The sequence below is a fragment of the Puntigrus tetrazona genome, unplaced genomic scaffold (genome assembly GCF_018831695.1).
Source record: "Puntigrus tetrazona isolate hp1 unplaced genomic scaffold, ASM1883169v1 S000000472, whole genome shotgun sequence".
Taxonomy (NCBI): Eukaryota; Metazoa; Chordata; class Actinopteri; order Cypriniformes; family Cyprinidae; genus Puntigrus; species Puntigrus tetrazona.
Window position 1 is genome coordinate 802,862 of NW_025048114.1, and position 19,966 is coordinate 822,827.

Sequence of the window (19,966 nt, forward strand, 5' to 3'; positions counted from 1 at the left end):
AGCCAAGGGTCAGTAAGGTCATGTGTAAGGCCTCATTTCTTCATTTCGCAAAAGGAATAGTCAAATTGTGAATTGCTCCTTAAATTTATGTAATATGCTAATTCCCCTCCTCCACATTACCTCAGATCTAATTACTTTTTTAACATTTTTTCAGCGCTTAATTCATTCCAATAAATTATGCGGTTACGGTCCCGCAATAATCGCTTTGATCAGACTCTTGACTACAAGTTTAACGTGAGTGTTATTATAAATGCATATGCTCATAAATAGGTGGCTCAAACAGTCAATCTTCAACATATGAAAACTACAAGATCATTCTCTTGAAATAGAAACAGTTCATCTGCATTATATATGAACACTAATGAGCAGCGATTGATCATAGTGAAGGATGTCAGCATAACAATCCTTAAATAGATTTTACACCGCAAGGCCTGGACTGGATGAGAATCTCATTATATTATTTCTTTAGCTGGAGTGGCATTATCTCTTATGTTTAACATATATTTTTACACTTGGAACAAAAAGCATGATCGTTTTGAGATATTTGTTCAGGCATCATTCACTGAATGCCTCTGGACCATGTTTTGTGGTTAGACTAGAGGTCAGATGGAGGAAGGTGAGATCTACTTGTGATGCTCCGTCAGTGACTTGACATTACGGCTAACACCACACACATATGCTCTGGTGGTTTTTCTTCTTTCTTCAGCATTGGCGCCACAAATGAAAACTGGTATTTGGAAGCATTGTCAAATGTTTAGCTGTCTTCACAGGGTGACGCTGTTGAAAATGTCATTGTGGCTCAATTCCTGTAAATAAAGTATGCAAGAACTGGACTGCATCCCAAATTTTAGGTTAGTGTTGGTTAGCTGACGACACCCAACCCTGGAATACACTGGACACAAATTTAATGACACGGTAATATTCTTAGGCTGTCGTATGGTCCAGGTTTTATTATATATAAGAACAATGAGATGGTTCAGGGCCAGTTAAAAACTACCAACGCATCAAAAATCGATTGGAAATTTACTACTCATTACAAGATCTTAAGAACGCAGTACTTCATTTGGATATTTCAGACTCAAAGTTCTAGTTTTGCAGTTTATTTTCTCTGAAACTTCCTTGTTTATCTGAGTAAATGGCTCATTTCCATATTGAGTTTGTATTTGCTGTCACCTCTAACGTTCAGTCCCTGTGGGGGTTTTTTTGTACCATGATGACATTGTTTGGAAGATTAAGGTTTGCTGGCCCCATTTTCCTGGATGTCCATCATCTGAAACGCTTGGGTGATTTTCCAGGTTAACTGCTGGATGACTGTGGACTGAAGCGACGCTTCCATTAAACAAATTTGCAAGTATTTGCATTTCAACAAAACCAAACCACTGAAGTATACCGGGAAAATTGTAATCACTTCATGCTTACTGTACAAGTCTGTTTAAAGAGTAGTTGCAAACATCTGTGCTTCTAGGAAAAACAAAACTTTTGAAAAACTGCTTAGCGCAGTGATAACTCTTTAAACTTTTTAAACTTTATATATATATATATATATATATATATATATATATATATATATATATATATATATATATATATATATATATACACCTCAGGGGTGGAATACTAATAATAATAAACACCGAATTTTATAAAGGTATTTATTCTGTAAATAGAACTTTCATAAACATCAGCAATTAAACATATTCACTGTGTAAGGAGAGTACAATTAGAAGAACATATGTTTACACAAAAAAGATGAAACCGTAACATGGATGACTGACATCACAGCTAGATCAGGTATTTCCAGTCTAGATTGAGTCTTATTGCTAATGTCTCTGAGTAACAAGTGGCATACTGCGTTGCTATATAATCCAAGAAAATACATTATATAGCAAAACACTTCCGCCGTTGAATTTCAACGTAAGATTTGAAATAGTATGATCAGCGGTCAGGAGTCATTTTGGGTTTGAACATTGATATGAAAAAAGTGATATACAAATAAAGACTAGAGAGAAGAAGTACCAAAATAGAGTAATCCACAATTCAAAACGTAACCATACTCCATCATAAAATATGACTCCCAACTGCCACCCGGGTCACGGCACCAGATTTCAGCCGATACCCGTGAGATCCAGGGCGTCGTGGCCTTTGCAGCAAAAAATAAAGACAAATCCCAAGGCTAGACTCCTCAAATCGGGAGCATTTAGGTCCAGTTGACTTGGGCCTCTGTTGCAGGGTTATTGAGACAGATCGACCCAAGTGCAGCATGCAGTCTGATATCATAAACTTCTATATAGTTGATCTAAGCAAGTTTAAAACGGTTGTCTCAATGCTCTGGCCTTACAATAACCCACGGCCCATGAAGGATGAATTTCATTCTTTTCCTCCGACTATGCCCTCCTACATGATTAAATACACACACACACATACACACGCAAAAAAATAACCGGACAGCTTTGACAAGTGGTTAGCAACACAAGCAGAAAACAAGGAACACGGCAACAATGATAAATTAACCGGTGACAATGGTTAGAGATGACAACATAGCATGTGCGAGACAAAAGAAAATGAGAAATCATATGCAGGCACATGACTGATGGAGGTTAAAGTGATCGAGTTCAAGGATGATATGCGAGTTTTCCATCAAGAACTCCATCGCGACATTCTTGCATCATGATAGTCTGTACGAACCTCAACTCAGGCTGGGTGTACAGGTAGGCATCTTAGGGTAGGAGGCTACAGGTTCGTGAGCTAGCGCTACACGGCGCTCACATTTAATACCTTGAAAATCAGGCAATTAAAAGAGGGAATTATGGCTTCAAACAGACCCCCTCGTTTTCCTCAGGAAAGACGGTGGCCCTTCGGGTACAGTTCCGTGGGTCTACTAGCAGCAGAAACTCAAGACACACAAATCCTTTGGTTTTTTGCAGGAGCCACTGCCTGTCTCTTGTTGTTGCTGATCACATATCATGTGATACTCAGAGCTTTTATACTGTGAAAGTCTGGCTGGTGACTAGACAAGGGCATGGGACGGGGGTTAAAGGGCAGGCGTCTCCAGACTCTAGGAGCCGATCCTTTTTGAGCTGGTGCATTAACAATGAGAGACCTCCATGGGTGAGAGCGTCAGGATGCTCCGGTCGTTGGAGAAGAAGGTGTCCGAGTCGCTCCAAGATCTGGAAGGATCAAGGAAAGTGCGAAGTGAGGGGGACAGTGTGGAGAACTCAATCAAAGCTATATATAGGTGCAGAGAGGGACGTTCAAGACCAGGGCATGACTTGAATAATAGGGATGCACAATGTTTCAGTTTTTAGCGCTAGCGTTTTGATAAATACCAAACTATTTCCTTCCCTAATTCAAACTTTAAGTGTATATTGTGTAAAACAACTACATCCATGCATCAACCATTAAGAAACACGACGAATTGATCAACAGCTAATTGTGATCATTAATTTTCCAGGAAAAAAAAGAGAATATATGAAAAATAAATAACTTTTACTACATGTATTAAAATATCTTTAAAGGGATAATTCACCTAGAAATGAAAGTACTGTGATTAATTACTCCACCCTTATGTCATTCCCATTCATGAGACTTTCGTTCACCTTCGAAACACAAATTAAGATGTTTATTATAGAATTAGGTCCTTCACACCAAAAAGTTGAAGACATCACATAATAGTATCTGACCAAGAGAAACATCAAGTATATCAAATATGGTAAACCAAGGCTTAAATGTGCTTACTTCATGAGCGAGAACGATAACGAGGTGTTTTCTCGTAGATGGCACAAGTACTGTTAAGCTTCTTTTGATGAGTCACATTTTTGGTCTTTTAAATGGAAGAAAAAAAAATCTATGCAGTTTGAATTTCTTCATTTGTGTTTTGAAGATGAACAACAAAGGTGAATAACTTATAACGGCTGAACTATCCCTTTAATGGGTCTTAATGACACTGTCCTCCAGGAAGTGACAACTCTCCATTTTGTGGCTTTAATTGGTTTGTCACTTTAAAATGACTACATTTGTATTTTTCCAAATGTATACTATTGAATAACAGTTAAAAATTAAAAAGTCTACTTCAAATGGACACCTCATTTAATCGATGTCTAATTTTAGCTCATGATTTCCATCTTGTTAAGTTCCATAATGTGAAAAGTCTTGCGACTGGTTATTAATTACTGAGCTATACTGAGTATATTCCCGAGTACATCTTTTCTTTTTTACAAGAGTGTTCATTTATATGTGCATCCCTTCTTATAAATCTCTCTTCAACTTTAACTCTTTGCGCGTGAAGATCAGCAAGGAACAGTCAGAGTCAAAACCAATGAAGAAACAGATGAGTTGCATGTTAGTACAAGATGGATTAATGTGGATGGTTAAAAGACAATAAACGCATATAAACACAACATCCTTCCACAGCCTTGACATTCACATAAACTACATTCTTATGAAAGTATTAACCTTTTCCTAGCCAGAATATGTTGGGTATGGTACCTATATATGAAAAAGATACATTTACATTATATAAGTAAATCTATTGTTTGTAGAAAAATATGTGTATATAGGTTCACTATAAAACGTATATTATATTTGTAAATAGAGTGGAATTAAGCAGCCCTTGAGGATCGGAGCCGTTCCAAAGCTGTAGTCCTCAAATGCCAGACCTGCTACTCTTGAACACCAGAGGGCATTGTCTTCATCCAGTGTACTAATCCCTCTGAAGCACAGCTATAATATACACAGATCCATGCTATATAAGATAAAGAATACATTGGTAGCTACAGTAATGCGATTATCTTTGGATAGAAAGGACTGGTAGAGGGCAAATGTAAATGTACCATCGGCATGTTTTGTAGATGAAGACAACCGTTTTAAGACCTTGAAGAGGTAAAAAGTTGAAATCAGAACGTGTATTTGCATTTATATATTTAAATGTATGTATATGCAGCTTATTGGCATCATACCATAGTAACAATCTCCTTTATTGTCTAAAGCAGTGGTTCTCAACTGGTTTTGCTTTAGGACCCATCAAGTGTATTGACCCAGTGTCCCAAGGACCAAAATCATCCTAAAGTACATTAAAAAAATGAGAAAGGTGAAAGAAAACTAATAAATTGCTTGTTTTTGAGGATGTAAAAAAGCCCCAAAACAAAGCAAAAAAAAACCACCTTTAAGGCAAAACTGTTCTTGAGTCTTAATTCAGTGGCTCATGTATATACACACACACACACATACATATATTTTAGTTCACACCAAATTAAACCATAATGGACATATTCAAATTAAATATCATCATAAGCATCACTTAAGGCTACATGCAGTATTTTGGCATAGCACCACCTACTGGTCAGGAGATGTCTTTTTATGAAAATATTAGTTTATTATCACAAAACTGGTGGGAACCAAAATATCAGAACAGCACCAACTTCTGGTCAAAATTTATAATAAAAAAAAAACACTAAAAGGTTTTGATAAATTAATGAAGGAGGTCTTAATATCTTCCTTTGCTCCTCCCAGGAACATTAATACTTTTTATTCCATATTCGGTCATACATACCAAAACTGACTTTAGTCCATGCCGGCAAATAGTTCTCCAGTAATGCATAAATAATTGTTAGCATGACGCCAAGCTGCTTCTGAAGCCTCAACTTTGGTATATTGACACCAAACTTTTTATGTGCCATTGTCACCATTGACAACATAAGTAGATAACAGAGCCAACAATTGGTCAAAAGTGATGAGCAACTACACTGTATAACTAGTGTCTTTAACTACTCACTGTTGTAGTCATGGTTCCTTCTTTGAACTTGGCTCCTTAACTGCTGCTTGCGGCTATATTGTAATATTCTTATTATGTTAAATGCTTGGTATTTTAATGCAACACGACTGCATAGGGAATTGGTAGGAGATTTGGCAATTGAGATGTGGATTATGAGCCGGGACACAAACGAAATCCATTGGCTCCATCAGGAAACGTGAGGATCTTTCGACCCCTTGTTTTTTAATTTAAACGATCACAATTTGCGATGAATTTTTGGCCCATGATCCACCAGCTGAGAACCACTGATCTGAAGACGTATGGAAGAAGAGCAGTACAGATCATCGATAAATGCAACAACATATAAAAAGGTTTAGATGCTTCATTTGAGAGAGACGAAAACGGTAAACGAACAGCGGTAAAGCGTAGTAAAGTGCCTAGTAATACTCTAGGAGGACGCATACACTCTTGTATTCGTCCACCGTTAACACACTAAATATGAAACGCTGCCGTCATGCAATTAGACAAATTGATTCGACTTCCGTAAGGCTTCACGTTTTAACGTAACTTAAAAAAAAATAAACAAATAAGAGATGACCAAAACAACTCAAGAATCCTCTTGGAGACTACAGTTAGCAGTGTCTCACGAAATCACGATGTGGTCCCTTGTTGAGTTTTTCTTTGCGATAAATGAGCCGATCACAGCTACTTTCAGCCAGCCAGAGCAGAGGTCTCCTCTAGTACCCTGCGCTTCGATGGCAGTGTTCTAGCCGTTATACTGGAACAGGAATCTTATATATTTAGCGAAACCAGGTCTCTGTGTACTCATCTCACCACTGCGGAGTAGTTTCGGAAGCGCCCTGCTTCCCAAAGTGCGGATACAGACAGTCAAAAACGATTACGCAAAAAGCTGAGGCTTAGGAGTGCATTACGTTCGCATGCCATCACAAACCCCTCCACGAAGAGGCACACACGCAAGGCAAAGACTACGACGCAGATTCAAACACTTCAACAGGGATGCAACGTCTCAGAACACGCAATGACAGGATGTTCCACGGATCGAGTCATATAGTCCGACATTCGACGAGCAGGTACTTGCATAAATTGGCTCTACAAATGTTAGCCTTGCTAATAACAGGGTATGACGTCTGAGAACGAAGAAGACGAGACAGCTTCGGCGATTATAAACTCGTATGCAGGCACAAGATCTTCAGCAGAGAACATTTATCTGCCACACAGAGATAAGACACGAAAGCGACACCAGCAAAGACACCTCGAAAGAAGGTGAAGACGATGAAAGACGAAGACAATGGGCTGGAGGGGGCAGACTCAAAGCAAGTTTCCTTGAATACGTACATACCTGGAGCCCCCCCAGGCGATGAAGCTCGCTTGAACTTCTAGCTAATCTTTGTTACATTAAAGGCAAATGAATGCACCCGTTTCTGTCTTAAATTCTACGTTGTAATCATTAGGGAATGTTTCGAGTGAGCTGACGGCCCTCACTCGCCCAGAGCCGTGGGCTCGTCGTGCTCCAGCTTGTAGGAGATGTGCTTACAGCAGAGGCTAGAGAGAGAGAGGTCGCACCTGGTGGCCCGAGCGGGGTCACAGCGGCCCATCATTCGCTCCACCAGCCGGCCCAGCCGTGAGCAGGCGTTTTGCCCCTCTGAGAAACAGCACATGGAGTCCACGCATCCGATGCCCTGGTAGGCCTCAATAAACTGGAAAAAAGAAAGAGAGAGGTCAACTAGAACATGAAAGAGATGGAAACCAATGGTTCCAACAAACATATCTGCACTGATTTGCACTTTAAAATAGAGAATTTTCCTGCTTTTTACAAAATGCACTTCAACCAAAAGGGCGCAAAATTGGGCTTGAAACCTGAAGGGGTTTAAAAGGAACTGCTAGATAAAAAGTTGCGATTACATTTTTTTTTTTAAATCAGTAGCAGAAACAAGTTTACATATATTCTTGTCTATTGCTTTAAACAAACAAACAAAAGCAGTAGTACACTAATTTGTACCCAATTTGAGAAAAGGATGTATTTCGTAAACAACAAAAGTCTCAAATAAAGGTCATCGGGGTTGTACCAATTACAAATGACAAACTCAAAATCATAAATGCAGCGCATGATTTTACATTTAAAAGATGAGAGGTCTGAAATGAGACAATGAATGAGCAAAAAGTGAATATATTTCATCAAAACCACAGACATGGCCTCAACAGACATTACAGTTCTCTTTAACTCAAAACTCAATTACTGAGACGACGCTAAAGACCTGCGTGTTAAACTACAGCCTGAGTGCTCCAAGATGACTTCATTCAAATCAGATTCCCAATAAGATGTTCTCAAAACCAACCAAAGGAGAAAAAGAGTGTGCTTGCAGCCAGAACTGAAAAAGTCGATTCTTTGATTTCTCTCAGGCAACCTGACTAGGCATTATGCAAAGTACCAATATTAACATTAAATCCCTCCAGGCCCACTTCAGCATGCCTTGCAGAATTACTACAGTCTTGAAACAAATGTGTTTGTTGACTGATGCATTAATGAGAACTTTAGGTTCATGCACACTTTGTTCTACAACTGCAATAAAAGCTGCTTGACGATTATCCTTCTAGCAGCCACAGCTATCGTAACAGACGATGTCCAACACAGAAACACAACACAGATCTCCACAGAAATACATGGATCCATGACGTGCTTTGTTAACCCGAGTTTGACCATGTGCTGGGTTAATGATTGAGTCATTACTACATGGACCTTGGCAGTTCTGATAAAAATCAATATTAGCAGGAACTTGAGGAAAGATTAAACGCCGTGCGATCTCAACCGTGTTCTGTATCTGTAAATAAAGAGGTAGTTCAAGCGAAACGTGTAGTTATAATCAAAATCAGAACCTGTGCAGTAATTGCTGGAGGCTAAGTGCCACATGATAAATGATGCTGCTGTCATTTCATCTCAGTTCCAAATAAATGTGCTAGCTATTAATAAATCACATTTACCGGTTTAGTATCTGTAGTGGTGAGAGGTAACTGTTCAAGAGCTCATTATGGAGTCTTAACCTAAAGAACTGAATGGTACACACCTGAATCAGGACCAAACAAACCAAACTTTTTCAGAAAGAGCTCTAATGAGAAAATTGTTGAGTGAGTACTACACAGTGAGTACTAAACACGAGTCTCTATTGAAGTCATAATGATCGACATAATAACAACAACATCTCTTGTCTGTGAACCAAAAACATGGATGCTGACATCTGGCGATTTTTGTTTGGTGTCCAAAAAATAAGACAATTCTTTAGGGCTGCAACAACTGATCCATAAAATAAAAATAAATAAATAAATAAATCAGCAAATTTGATCATCGACTTTTCATTGATTTTACCAACAATTACACTTTATAATAGTGAGTAGTTCATTTCAATGGACAAACCACATCCAGAAAAAAAATGGAAAACACAGAATTTTAAATAATAAATACATACAATCCATGTAATTAAAAAGATAATAATTTTTTAAATATATTTAATCAAAGAAATGATTATAAAAATAGTGCACTTCCATGATAGTGCATTTGGAAAAAAGCGGAGTAATAAAAAATATATATTTATAATAAAAATCCAATTAATTGAAGAAATAAATCAACAGATCAGCCGATTTTCAAAATTAGTGTTAGTTTGCAGCCTAGCAAATTAAGCACTCAGAAACCAAGAGAAAACCATATTTTCCTGCAGTGTGTGCATGACAAAAACATGCTATTATATTATAATCGAAGACGGGCAACATAAAAGTCACTAACAATCATTAGTGAATCACACATAGCCGTAAGCAACTGTTCATTCATTATAGATAAAGAGCAGCTCATTCGATCAATCATTTATGAGGTTGATGACAATATAAACAAATGTTTGTCAAACATAATTGATTATGGAAAAAGAAAGAGACATAAATAAGGATGATTAAGACATGCAGACATATAAAGACATATTGAGGCGGAGATTAGATTAGACCAGCAGAGTCTTAAGCAAATAGATGGTCAAATATCAGACTCATGCTACTCAGAGCAGCCCTCGCTCCTGGTTACATCACAGGGAGAGCTAGTGTCCCGTGACAGGATGACTGGGTCATGGCGGTCACATACTGTACACACACAGACGAAGGCCTGATGGGGGTAGAGTACTACCTAGGGGAAGGGTGGGGCTGCACCAGAGGTGGAGGAAAAGCAGCGATCAGTGGCCGATTGTCCTCCCCTCTGCTCCCGATTTCAGCAGTGTCATATTCTGAGCTGACTGAAACCTTATCCGCTTCCATCTGGAAGGACAAAACAGCGCGGTAAGTCTCCCAAGCGGATGAAAACAGAAGAAGAGTGAACGAGCACGAAACTGCCCCATGTCCACTGCGAGAACACACTCCTTCTAAACCTGAAGGCTCCGTTCCAAAACCTAGTGAGCCGTCTACGTAGACAGCATTTTAAGGCAGCCTGAACACTATCCAGACGTGAAGCCTGCTCCAAAAACATTAAGGATCTTGATATACATATACACACATATAATATAGTATTATTACAAAAATGGTTGCGTAGACATTAAAATAAGTGCCTCATCCAATACCAATGCTCGCGTTTTTCCAAATTAAGTAATTTCTTACAAAACGAAGGTATTGGTTGGTTGATGCAAATTTGTGTCAAACCTGACATAAAATTCGCGTAAGGATTTTTGGCAACTGCTTTCAAAAATGCCTTCACAAAATTCACAAACCTGAGGAAATTAATGCAATGTATATACACAGGAGTCTTTCTTCATCTCACAATCATGGCTGACATATTATCAACATTTTGGCAGCTTGTAGACGAAACGCATCGCATAAAAGAAGTCGAAACATTTTGGTTCGGGTGCTGCCTTTAAAGGTAGAGCAGGAAGAAGACGGTAAGACTGGTCACTGGGTTTTGGAACAAAGCAGAAGAGTTAAACCAAAAATTCACAGTAGGGTTCACCGATAGACAATATTATTGTATATTGATGATAGTCTGAGATATTGCCTGTGGCTAATGCCTTGGGACGATAGCGATAATGAGTTTTATCCTTACTCTTAAGGAGGTACACTATTTATCGATAAATTAGCGCAATAATCATATATCGACCCAAAACTAAGTCATTTTTAGTTGAATTTCCACAAAGTTCAATTCAGGTTTAAAGTAAGCATTTTCACTGACGTCTCGCTGGAGCTGGACTGGAGATCATTTTCTCTGCTCGTCGGTAAAGATTAAAAACAATCGGTTTGGGAACATGCGTTCCGGGTAAACGTTTTTCAGAGAAAACAAAAAAAGAAGCATCCATCAGTGGGGCTGTGAGCTGAAGCTCATGCTGTACGAGGACGCCACGTCTGCTTTAAATCTGACCTACGCAATCATGCACTCTCAGGCGTGGGTTACGCATGCAGGTGAACCGTTAAAAGCACGTGAGCTGTTTGTTTCGCTCCTCCCCCTCTGTTAGTCATGCAGTGTGAGGGTGTCTCTCCTACTCTACCTAATCTTGCCCAGCTGATTCTTGGCTCTGGACAGAGGCTGAAGTGCGATGAAGTCGTCACCTATAGCCACGCGGTTGGTGTACATCTACAGAACACACAGAGGGTCAGTAAAGAGGAGGAAAAGGTCACATGAGAAGTTAAGCACACTCCCACACACACACACACACACACGCTGTACACCATCGCGCACTCAGAAATGACAGAGACAGGAAACAGGAAACAAGCAGCAGACGCAGAGAGAAAGCACTATCGGGTGTCATCCGCAGGGCAGCAGGTGCTGACGCCACAGAACCGTACTGCAGCAACCTCGGTCACTGCCTGGCTTAGGCATGTGGCCTATGCAAGACGATGGGAACAGGAACCTGAAACCATCAACCACCCACACCCCAAATTAATAATCAGTAATAACGCAAATATAATAATGTAAGTGCAATCGAAGAATGAACCGGTGTAGCATATTTTCTAACAAAGGGTACATTTAGATGACAACTAAAGTGGTTCCTTTCAACTTTCGAAAAGACTTGCGAAAATTCCCGTTTTCACGTAGCAGGAAAACATCGTCTATGTTCGCAACGTTTACAAAAAAGCAACCGGTGAATGAAGAGTGCCACATTCAAAGCGGTTTTGGATGCGTGTCATGGCTTTCGTGATAACGAACATGGAACGTAAACACAAATTACGTAATTAAAAAAAAAAAAAGCAGTGTTATCGTCGAGGCTTACACGAGTGCGTTTTCGTTTTAAAAACACATAACTTTTGCTACGGTTTCGCCTATCGTTTACACCAAACGGGCGTTTTTCGAAGTCGAAGAAAACGCTGCAGATCACATTTTTTTTGGGTAGCATTCCCGTGTAAACGGAGCAATACGGAGACTTTTGTAAACGATGGCATGGCGGCCCGCATTCTCTCTGCGTGTCCTTGAAACAAAATCCAGCGTAAACAATAACATCATGCTCGTTGTTTTATCCAGAGTTACGCGTTAGTAGAGTCCTCATTCGATCATTCAATCTACCTATACATATTTATTCTTGAACTTGCATCAAATGGTCATGCGACATGCGTTTTAGGTTGTGTGGCGTAAGCGGAGATTGTTTCTGAAACGACAGTGTAAACGAGGATGGTTTTCATTCTAAAACAGGTGAATGTCGTCATCACGGTTTTCCATAGTCGTGGAGTAAATATTTTCACAAGGTTCCTGGGACTCAAAAACTCAAACGAACAGCCAAAAAAATACAAATTTAAAGCAGTGTCAGGTAAACTCCCCTAAAAACCTCACTAAAAGTACACCAGGCCTTTATAGACTCCAAGTAGACTATCGTTTTAAGGAACTGTGTGAATCTTTAATTTTTTTCAACACAAAGGTGGTCTATTGCAAATTAGAGAATTGTGAAATATCAGTGGCTTTGGTGTAGGCGACTGAAAAGTGTAGTGCTGTTGCAATGGTAATCTTACTCAACTGAGGAATTATGTTTAACAACCTTTTCAAAAATGTTCACACAAATACCTATTAACGGTAAGTAACCACAAAGATAACAAGCCATCAACAAAGCCACACCCCAACCAAATCCAACCAAACGAGACGCGCGGCATTTCCAGACATAAGTGTCCACTGCAGCAGATTTGTAAAGTTGCGATGAATGCCCGAGTGAGTTTGTGAGTGAGTTTAAGTGAAGGTGAGCTGCTGGTGAGAAGTCATGCGGTGACGTGAGCCACATGCTGTAATACTTCATCGGGGTTATCTTTGAAAGCACAACCTCTCACTCAATCAGAGCTCGAGCGTTGGTGGAGGACATCCGACGCTCACCTGAGATTTCTGCGTGCTGGTCGGCTGCAGGTGCCTGTAGAAGACCTTCTTGATGACGTCTGGAAACAGGCAGGTGATGACGATGATGATGATGGCAAACCAGGCCGAGCCGCTGGACAGCAGCTGAACAAAGACGAAGTACATGTCCTGCGTGTGAAGGAACGGCCTAACGGAGGGGAAAACCTCAATTAGACTGCAATTAGTTGAAATCAACAAGCGTTTGATGATGCTGTCGAATATCTAACTAATGAGCAAACGGGCAACTGTTTCAGAGCCAGATATCGAGCACAGCATCTTGACTGTGTTCCAGAGGACACGTGAGAGCGGATCAAAGAGCAAACCGTTATCGCCAGCACATCTACAATTCAATACAAACTATTTAGAAAGGAAAATAGTCACTGTTCTTGACTTCTCACACAGGAATTTCGACTATTTATTTTACTACTTTTTTTAAGCAGCGTCACTGTTGATTACTAGACAATCTTCCAGCAAGACTTTAGAACATGGCTCCAAAAATGGAGAGATTTCACGCAATGGTATACATTAATCACGCATATCAAGTTATGGGAATTTCAATAAAAAAATTTGGACTCTACTAAATTTAATGAACCTCTTGAACGGAATTGAAACAAAAATCCAAAATGGCAAAAAGAATTTGAGTAACAAATAAAACTGAATTTGAGTAACAAATAAATATTTTATTGTATTATTTTTTCGTTTTGATAAACCTTTAATAAATTGCTGGTAAAGCTTCATGGTTTTATTTATTAGTCATTATTTTTGGTTAATAAAATCGAATTCAACCTTTAAAAGTCCGTAAAAATTTAAACCGGAATAATGAGACAAAAAACAACAACAAAATCAACGGGATTTATACATAAAAAAAAAAAAGATTGGATAGGAATTTTTATGCTTCTTCACAATTTACTAAGTAAATTACATCATATAAAAATGCGTTGCAAATTAATTGGTAGGAGAGAGAAGAATTACTACATTAACGTAATTTAAATCTAAATCCCACTAATGTTCACTAATCTAAATAATGTGACACGTTCCTCTAAAACGGACCCATAATACCTGTGGATAGACGTTGGGGAAGTTGTCAAAGCTGAAACGTAATTTTGAGAAAGCACGTGTGATACACTACCAGATGATGCCGCCATAAAACAAGGAGAAGATGAAGTAGAAGGCGATGGAGCCCCACGTGACGAAGTGATTCATCCACGTCCAGAAATGTGTCTCTAAGGCCAGCTGCGGAGACAACGGTGCACATGAAGCTCACGTGTTCCAGAAAAAGCACGCGTGTCTCATCCGAGCACGCACTCACCTTCAGCGTAACCGTGATAACCATCACAGTGAATACTAAAGTGCCAAACGTCCAGTTCCCGAACATCTGCAAGAAACAAACAAAAGATTTCTAAACATCTAGAGGCTTTCGATGCATCCGAAATGAACCATGCTCGAAGCGCTTTATATCGGAGAGCGATTCCGGCTTGTCGGAAGCCATTCGCCGTCATGCAAAGCACGAGTGATGGAGCGCGTCCAAATCTCTTCGCAACTCGGCCCCGTAATTGAGGGTGGCAGAGTATCAAAAGAATCGAGATCAGAGCCGCTAAACCAAACCACAGAGACAGCTGCTCATTAGAAAAGAAACTGGAATCCAGTCAACTCTTACCAGTTGCCTGTTAGCTCGCAAAATCTGAGAGCATGCACGGCAGGAAAGAGAAAGAGAGAAGCAGAAAAAGTGAGAGAATATGGATAAGTAGTAAAAGCCAACAGTACGGTACAAATGTGGCAGATAACGATGTGATTAGTCGGAGGATTGATGCTTTGTGTCTGTAAGATGGAGTTAATCGATAGTCACTGAGGCTAAGTAACAGTCGTTAACGTCTTGCATTCATTACCTTAAGAGCTTCTAGCTAAATCGTTTAGATAGCACCTTTGAGATCTACAGAGAGCGCTTTGTGGAGGAGACCAAAGACAACCGTCATGCCACACACACGCGTGAGCTTGGCGCTGCTGACCTGTCCGTTTCCCATCAGTGTGGTGTCTTCTCCCATCAGGATGTAGGAGCCGAAGAAGAAGACGAAGGCGTGGCAGAAGCCCAGGAAGGTCCAGTACAAAAAGGTTTTGAAGGACAGCATGGAGTTTTTACTGATGTCTCTGATGAAGGGAGAGAATATTACTGAAAACAACAAATTGGATGCAAATTGCCCATTGTAGCCAATATCAGATTAAAGCTGACCCCTGTTTTTTTTGGAAATAGAGAAATGTACAGGTTATTTTTTGCTATACTTAATCTTAAAAAAAAAAAAAAAAAAGTAATGCTGAAAAAACCAATTCTACTAATAGTACTAAAAGTACTAATTGTTATTTTTGTATGACTGACAATTTTTTATTAATTTAATTTTAAAGTGCAATTTTGCTGTGCATTTTTCCATGTAATAATTGCAGACAATAATAACCTGCTACTAAATTAAAAAATAATTGAAAAGAAGTATAATTAATAATAAAAAACATTGACATGATATATATATATAAATAAATATAAAAAAATCACAACTAAACCAAAAAAAAAATGAAATACAAAAACAAAAGAACACTGGAAAGGGCCAGTTTAATATTTTTATAATTGTGTAATGTAAAATTATAATTTTGTGATTTTTTAATTTTATGCGCTTTATTTTAGAACTATTTTTGTTCAGACATAGTTGTTTTTTTAGCAATTAACAACAAAACTTGGTTTGGTTTAATTGCATTATCATGAATAAAGTCAAATTTTATTTAAATCTGTATAAAAAAATCAAAATAATAATAAAATACAAAATGAAGGTATTTATTCAGCCCCTGTAGGGGCTGGCGGTGTGTGCCGTGAGCTCTTGTCCTGATGTTGTACCTGTAAAGTGCTGGTTTGCTCTGCAGTACGTGTGGATGAACCAGCTGCTCAAACAGACTGTATACCAGTATGGGCAGAGAGGTGAAGCAGATATTATACAGCGTCAGATACACGCTGTCATAAAGAGTCTGTGAAGCACAAGACGGCATGTTAAACACACTTCCTAAAATCAAACAGGGCTTTGAGAAATCACATTTATCTCTCTCTCTCACACACACATACACAGAGATCTCTCAGACTTAACCAACTTCTGCTGATTTCTAAAAGCATGCAACAGTGAATATCTAAAGAAAGTAAAACTGAAATGAAGGAGCGGCAAAAAATATACCGAAGCAACTGGATTTCAAAAATCTGATGAACAACAGAAGTCCTAGGAGCTTTGATATTTTGGTCTCTAGATATGAATCGGGTCATTTCTCCAATGTCACCAATGGATAGTTTTGGGTCGCTGCTTAAACATTTTCCGTAGATCAAACAATACAGCGTAACACTAACGACACCAAGGTCAAGGGCGGGATTCCTAAGGAATACATATATTGGGAAAAACTCAAACAAAAAGCTTATTATGAAGTATAAGTAGCTTTGGATAAAAAGATCTGACAAATACATATGTAAAACGTAAAATCAACACGCCTCCATCCATCATTAAAAAAAGGGGATCGGATTTGATTTTCTGCATTTTCGTATACATACCAAGCATTTCGATGAAGTACGACGAACACGAAAAAACAAATATGCAATGGCCTTAAAACTTCAGAGTTTAAATCACCAACTCTACATATTATCAGTAATAATAATGACTTGGTAAAGGTCAAGTCACATTTCTCACAGTTTTGTGAAATGTTCCAGGTGAAACCCGGTCATGTCAAAGGGAATCCACGAGAACTGGTATTTCAAGCGAAGGTGAAAGTTTTCACAACAGGTTTACGCTTTGCCGTGCTAACCGAGAGAAAAAAATAACACATAAAAAGAGAGAGACACTTACTTGCTGTGAGAACAAACAGAAGAACTGGTATAAAAACTGGGGAGTGATAAAGCACACATTCTACAAGAAAACAAAACACGGCTTTAGAAAAACGCAAATCTTCAACCTGAAAAGCCACGCGAAAAGCTCCCGACGTACCTTGTAGAAAAAGTATTGCACGAGGGTCGCTATTCTAATATAGTAGAAATGGCCGTGCACAAGCAGCAATTTGGCGAGGAACTTGAACCTCGCGATTGCATAGTCGCTGTTCCTCACGGCTTGTCTTCCTTCTTTGCCCATGATTCCTGCAAAGGGAGTTTTCGTTCGGTTAGCTTGATCGGCACTATGACGTCACGTTGCTTTAGCAATCCCCGCTTCCCTCGTCCCAAAATGTTTTTTGGTTTGGATTTGTTAAATCCCCCTTAAAATAAGGTCCGTATACTTACATGTTTTATTCTATGACATAAAACACAACAGCTTCACCCAACTCTACCCAACGTTTTTTGCGTTTCTTAAAAAGACGGTTGCTGAATGGGACAACAGGGCCTGCCGGAGACATTAAACGCCATCCCCGCTAAACGGTTCATTCATTTACGGTATTTTCCAATCGTAGCATATAACTTACAGTACAATACCGCATTTCATACCGTCATTCGACAATGCTTTTTTGAAACAAGTCTTCAGATTAAAGATGCTGGTTTTATGGCTTTCCTACTGGTGCGGAGACTCTGGGTCCGGACCATAAGGTAAACTCATACGACTGCTTGATGTGAACGTCTATAAACGTCCTTGAAACGTTCACGGCCACATATAAAGCTGTTACGAAGCGTAGAATTTTCTAGAAGCATTTCGAAATACGTGCTTTCGTATGAATCGTTTCAATTATTCGCTATACCATTCATCGCAAATCTCTCATTTCATCTTGACGCGTCCACCTACCAATTCCGACGTGAGCCTCCTGGATCATACTGACATCGTTGGCTCCGTCTCCGATGGCTAAAGTAATAGGCTTCTCAGGAGAAGTCTTCAACAGTCTCACCACCTGCCAAACACACGCCAGCGCTATGAAAACAACAGGCCAGTGTGGGCCGACTGAGCCGAGGTCGGCCATATTAGTGTGCGTGACCTCTGGCTTGGCGGGGACAGGGTGAAACGTTGGCCGCGAGGAGCGTAAGGTGACCCACCTTGGCTTTTTGGAGAGGTGCCATTCTGCAGCAGAGCACCGCCGAGCAGTTCTTGCACACCTCCATGAAGAGTTTCTCATGCTCCCGCAGAGCCAGAGACAGACTGGCTCCGTCCACCACCAGCCCGTGCTGGATCACATGATCCTCCTTGATCCTGCACAAACCCATCTCAAACGATTAGTCCTGCATACTTAAGATTCACAACCAACACTCGTTTGGCGTTAAAATAGTAAGATTTACTAAAAATGCACATTTACCGCAGAAAAAGAGTGGACACAGTTATTTTCAGAGCTTGACCCTACTGAACATGCATTTGTACTTTAATATACTTTAATATTTAGTCCCAATAGGCAATTTATTTTAAAATTCTTTATTATTCCGTCACATTTTAAATTAGGACTTCCTTATTTAACATTAGTTAATAAATTAAACTCCCAATGAATAATTGTTCTATGCATTTATTAATCTTAGGTAATTTAAATATTTAGTAAGGGGTTATTAACATTTAAAAGTAATTATAAACTGCTTTTTTATGAACCCAAGCTAACATAAACTAAGAGTTGTGTTATTTTTAACAAAGATTGATAACTTCTGTAGCAAATATAGCTTTTGTTCATTGTTCATTAATTTATTTTTACTTTGTAAAATTACTTTATTTTTGTGCATTGGATTTAAATGTTCATATATTTAAACTGTATTATGACAACATTTTTGCAACTAAATTTTAATATTGTGATAATACAGAGTACCGTGATGAAAGCGTTGGCAATTAAATCGCAACGTGAAAATTTTATACCAACATTTTTCAAACGATATATAAGTAAAAGATAACGGCGATGTTTTCAAAAACTTGGGCGTCTTCAGTCCTCAAAATGCCATTGCGGCGTAAACACACAGGGAAAACGCATAAAAAGTTTGTTGCGTGACGGCCCCTAAATCTCACAGGAAGTGGTGTGCTGTACCTGCGGGCGAGTCTGCGGAGCTGCTCGGCGCACTCGTTGTCTGATTTCTGCTGCACGAGCTCCAGGATGTTCATGGTGCGGTGGAAATGACCGCAGGAGAGGCTCACGCTGACCGCCGTCTCGTGCTTGTCGCCCGTCAACACCCACACCTTGATTCCAGCCAGCCGCAGAGCTTCGATCGTCTCCTGGACCTTGTCCTGCAGCCTAGACGCGGACACACAGGGTCAGAAAGTCATTTCATAGGCCGCAAAATACAATAACACCACCGGCGCAATCAAAAATAACATCCTTTGCTACAATGAAGTAGTCATGTAGTGATGACTGAGTGAATGCAAACTGCCGAACAAGTTTTGAATTCTTGTCTTCTTATCTTCTGATGTAAAGAATTCTAATGGAAACATACTTGCCTTTTATAGTTTATAACTAATTAAAATTTCATTAATAAATAAAATAGCTTTATTAATTTAACACTGAAATAATTGTACTATTACATAACGAATCTACTAATATATTTAAAAAAATATATATATATATATTATTTTTATTACTTAATGTTTTTATATTATATAATTCACATTAAAATATAAGAAATAACTTGAATTAAAGTTTTAGCAATTTTGTGGTTTGTTATTTTTATACATATACAGACACAAAATGTGGGATGATTGTCTGGAGAAATATTTAAGTTATTTATATATATATATATATATATATATATATATATATATATATATATATATATATATATATATATATATATATATATATATATATATATATATACACACACACACACACACACACAGAAGTCATGTTAAGTAGCATGTTCATCATTTAGAAAAATAATTAAACGTATCTCTTAACCTTGACTTTACACAGTAATA

General features: G+C 38.8%; 1 protein-coding gene across 7 annotated transcripts in view; it reads right to left on the reverse strand.

Moving 5' to 3' along the window:
* Positions 1 to 1,638: 1,638 nt before the first annotated feature.
* atp11b (ATPase phospholipid transporting 11B (putative)) overlaps positions 1,639 to 19,966 on the reverse strand; it is a 39,501-nt gene continuing 21,173 nt past the window's right edge. For 2 of the 7 annotated variants that reach the window (XM_043231975.1, XM_043231967.1), the window contains 14 exons: positions 19,083 to 19,286; positions 18,121 to 18,274; positions 17,876 to 17,978; positions 17,096 to 17,241; positions 16,958 to 17,017; positions 15,973 to 16,100; positions 15,101 to 15,239; positions 14,752 to 14,775; positions 14,404 to 14,469; positions 14,224 to 14,327; positions 13,077 to 13,242; positions 9,930 to 10,057; positions 7,334 to 7,467; positions 1,639 to 3,167 (listed from right to left, as the gene is read on the reverse strand). In XM_043231975.1, the coding sequence (XP_043087910.1) occupies positions 7,365 to 7,467; positions 9,930 to 10,057; positions 13,077 to 13,242; positions 14,224 to 14,327; positions 14,404 to 14,469; positions 14,752 to 14,775; positions 15,101 to 15,239; positions 15,973 to 16,100; positions 16,958 to 17,017; positions 17,096 to 17,241; positions 17,876 to 17,978; positions 18,121 to 18,274; positions 19,083 to 19,286 (1,525 nt within the window). In that variant the 3' untranslated portion in view covers positions 1,639 to 3,167; positions 7,334 to 7,364. Of the gene's footprint in view, positions 3,168 to 7,333; positions 7,468 to 9,929; positions 10,058 to 11,271; positions 11,358 to 13,076; positions 13,243 to 14,223; positions 14,328 to 14,403; positions 14,470 to 14,751; positions 14,776 to 15,100; positions 15,240 to 15,972; positions 16,101 to 16,957; positions 17,018 to 17,095; positions 17,242 to 17,875; positions 17,979 to 18,120; positions 18,275 to 19,082; positions 19,287 to 19,966 lie in introns of those variants that run through there. The other 5 variants (XM_043231973.1, XM_043231974.1, XM_043231971.1 and 2 more) reach the window with 5 other exon arrangements.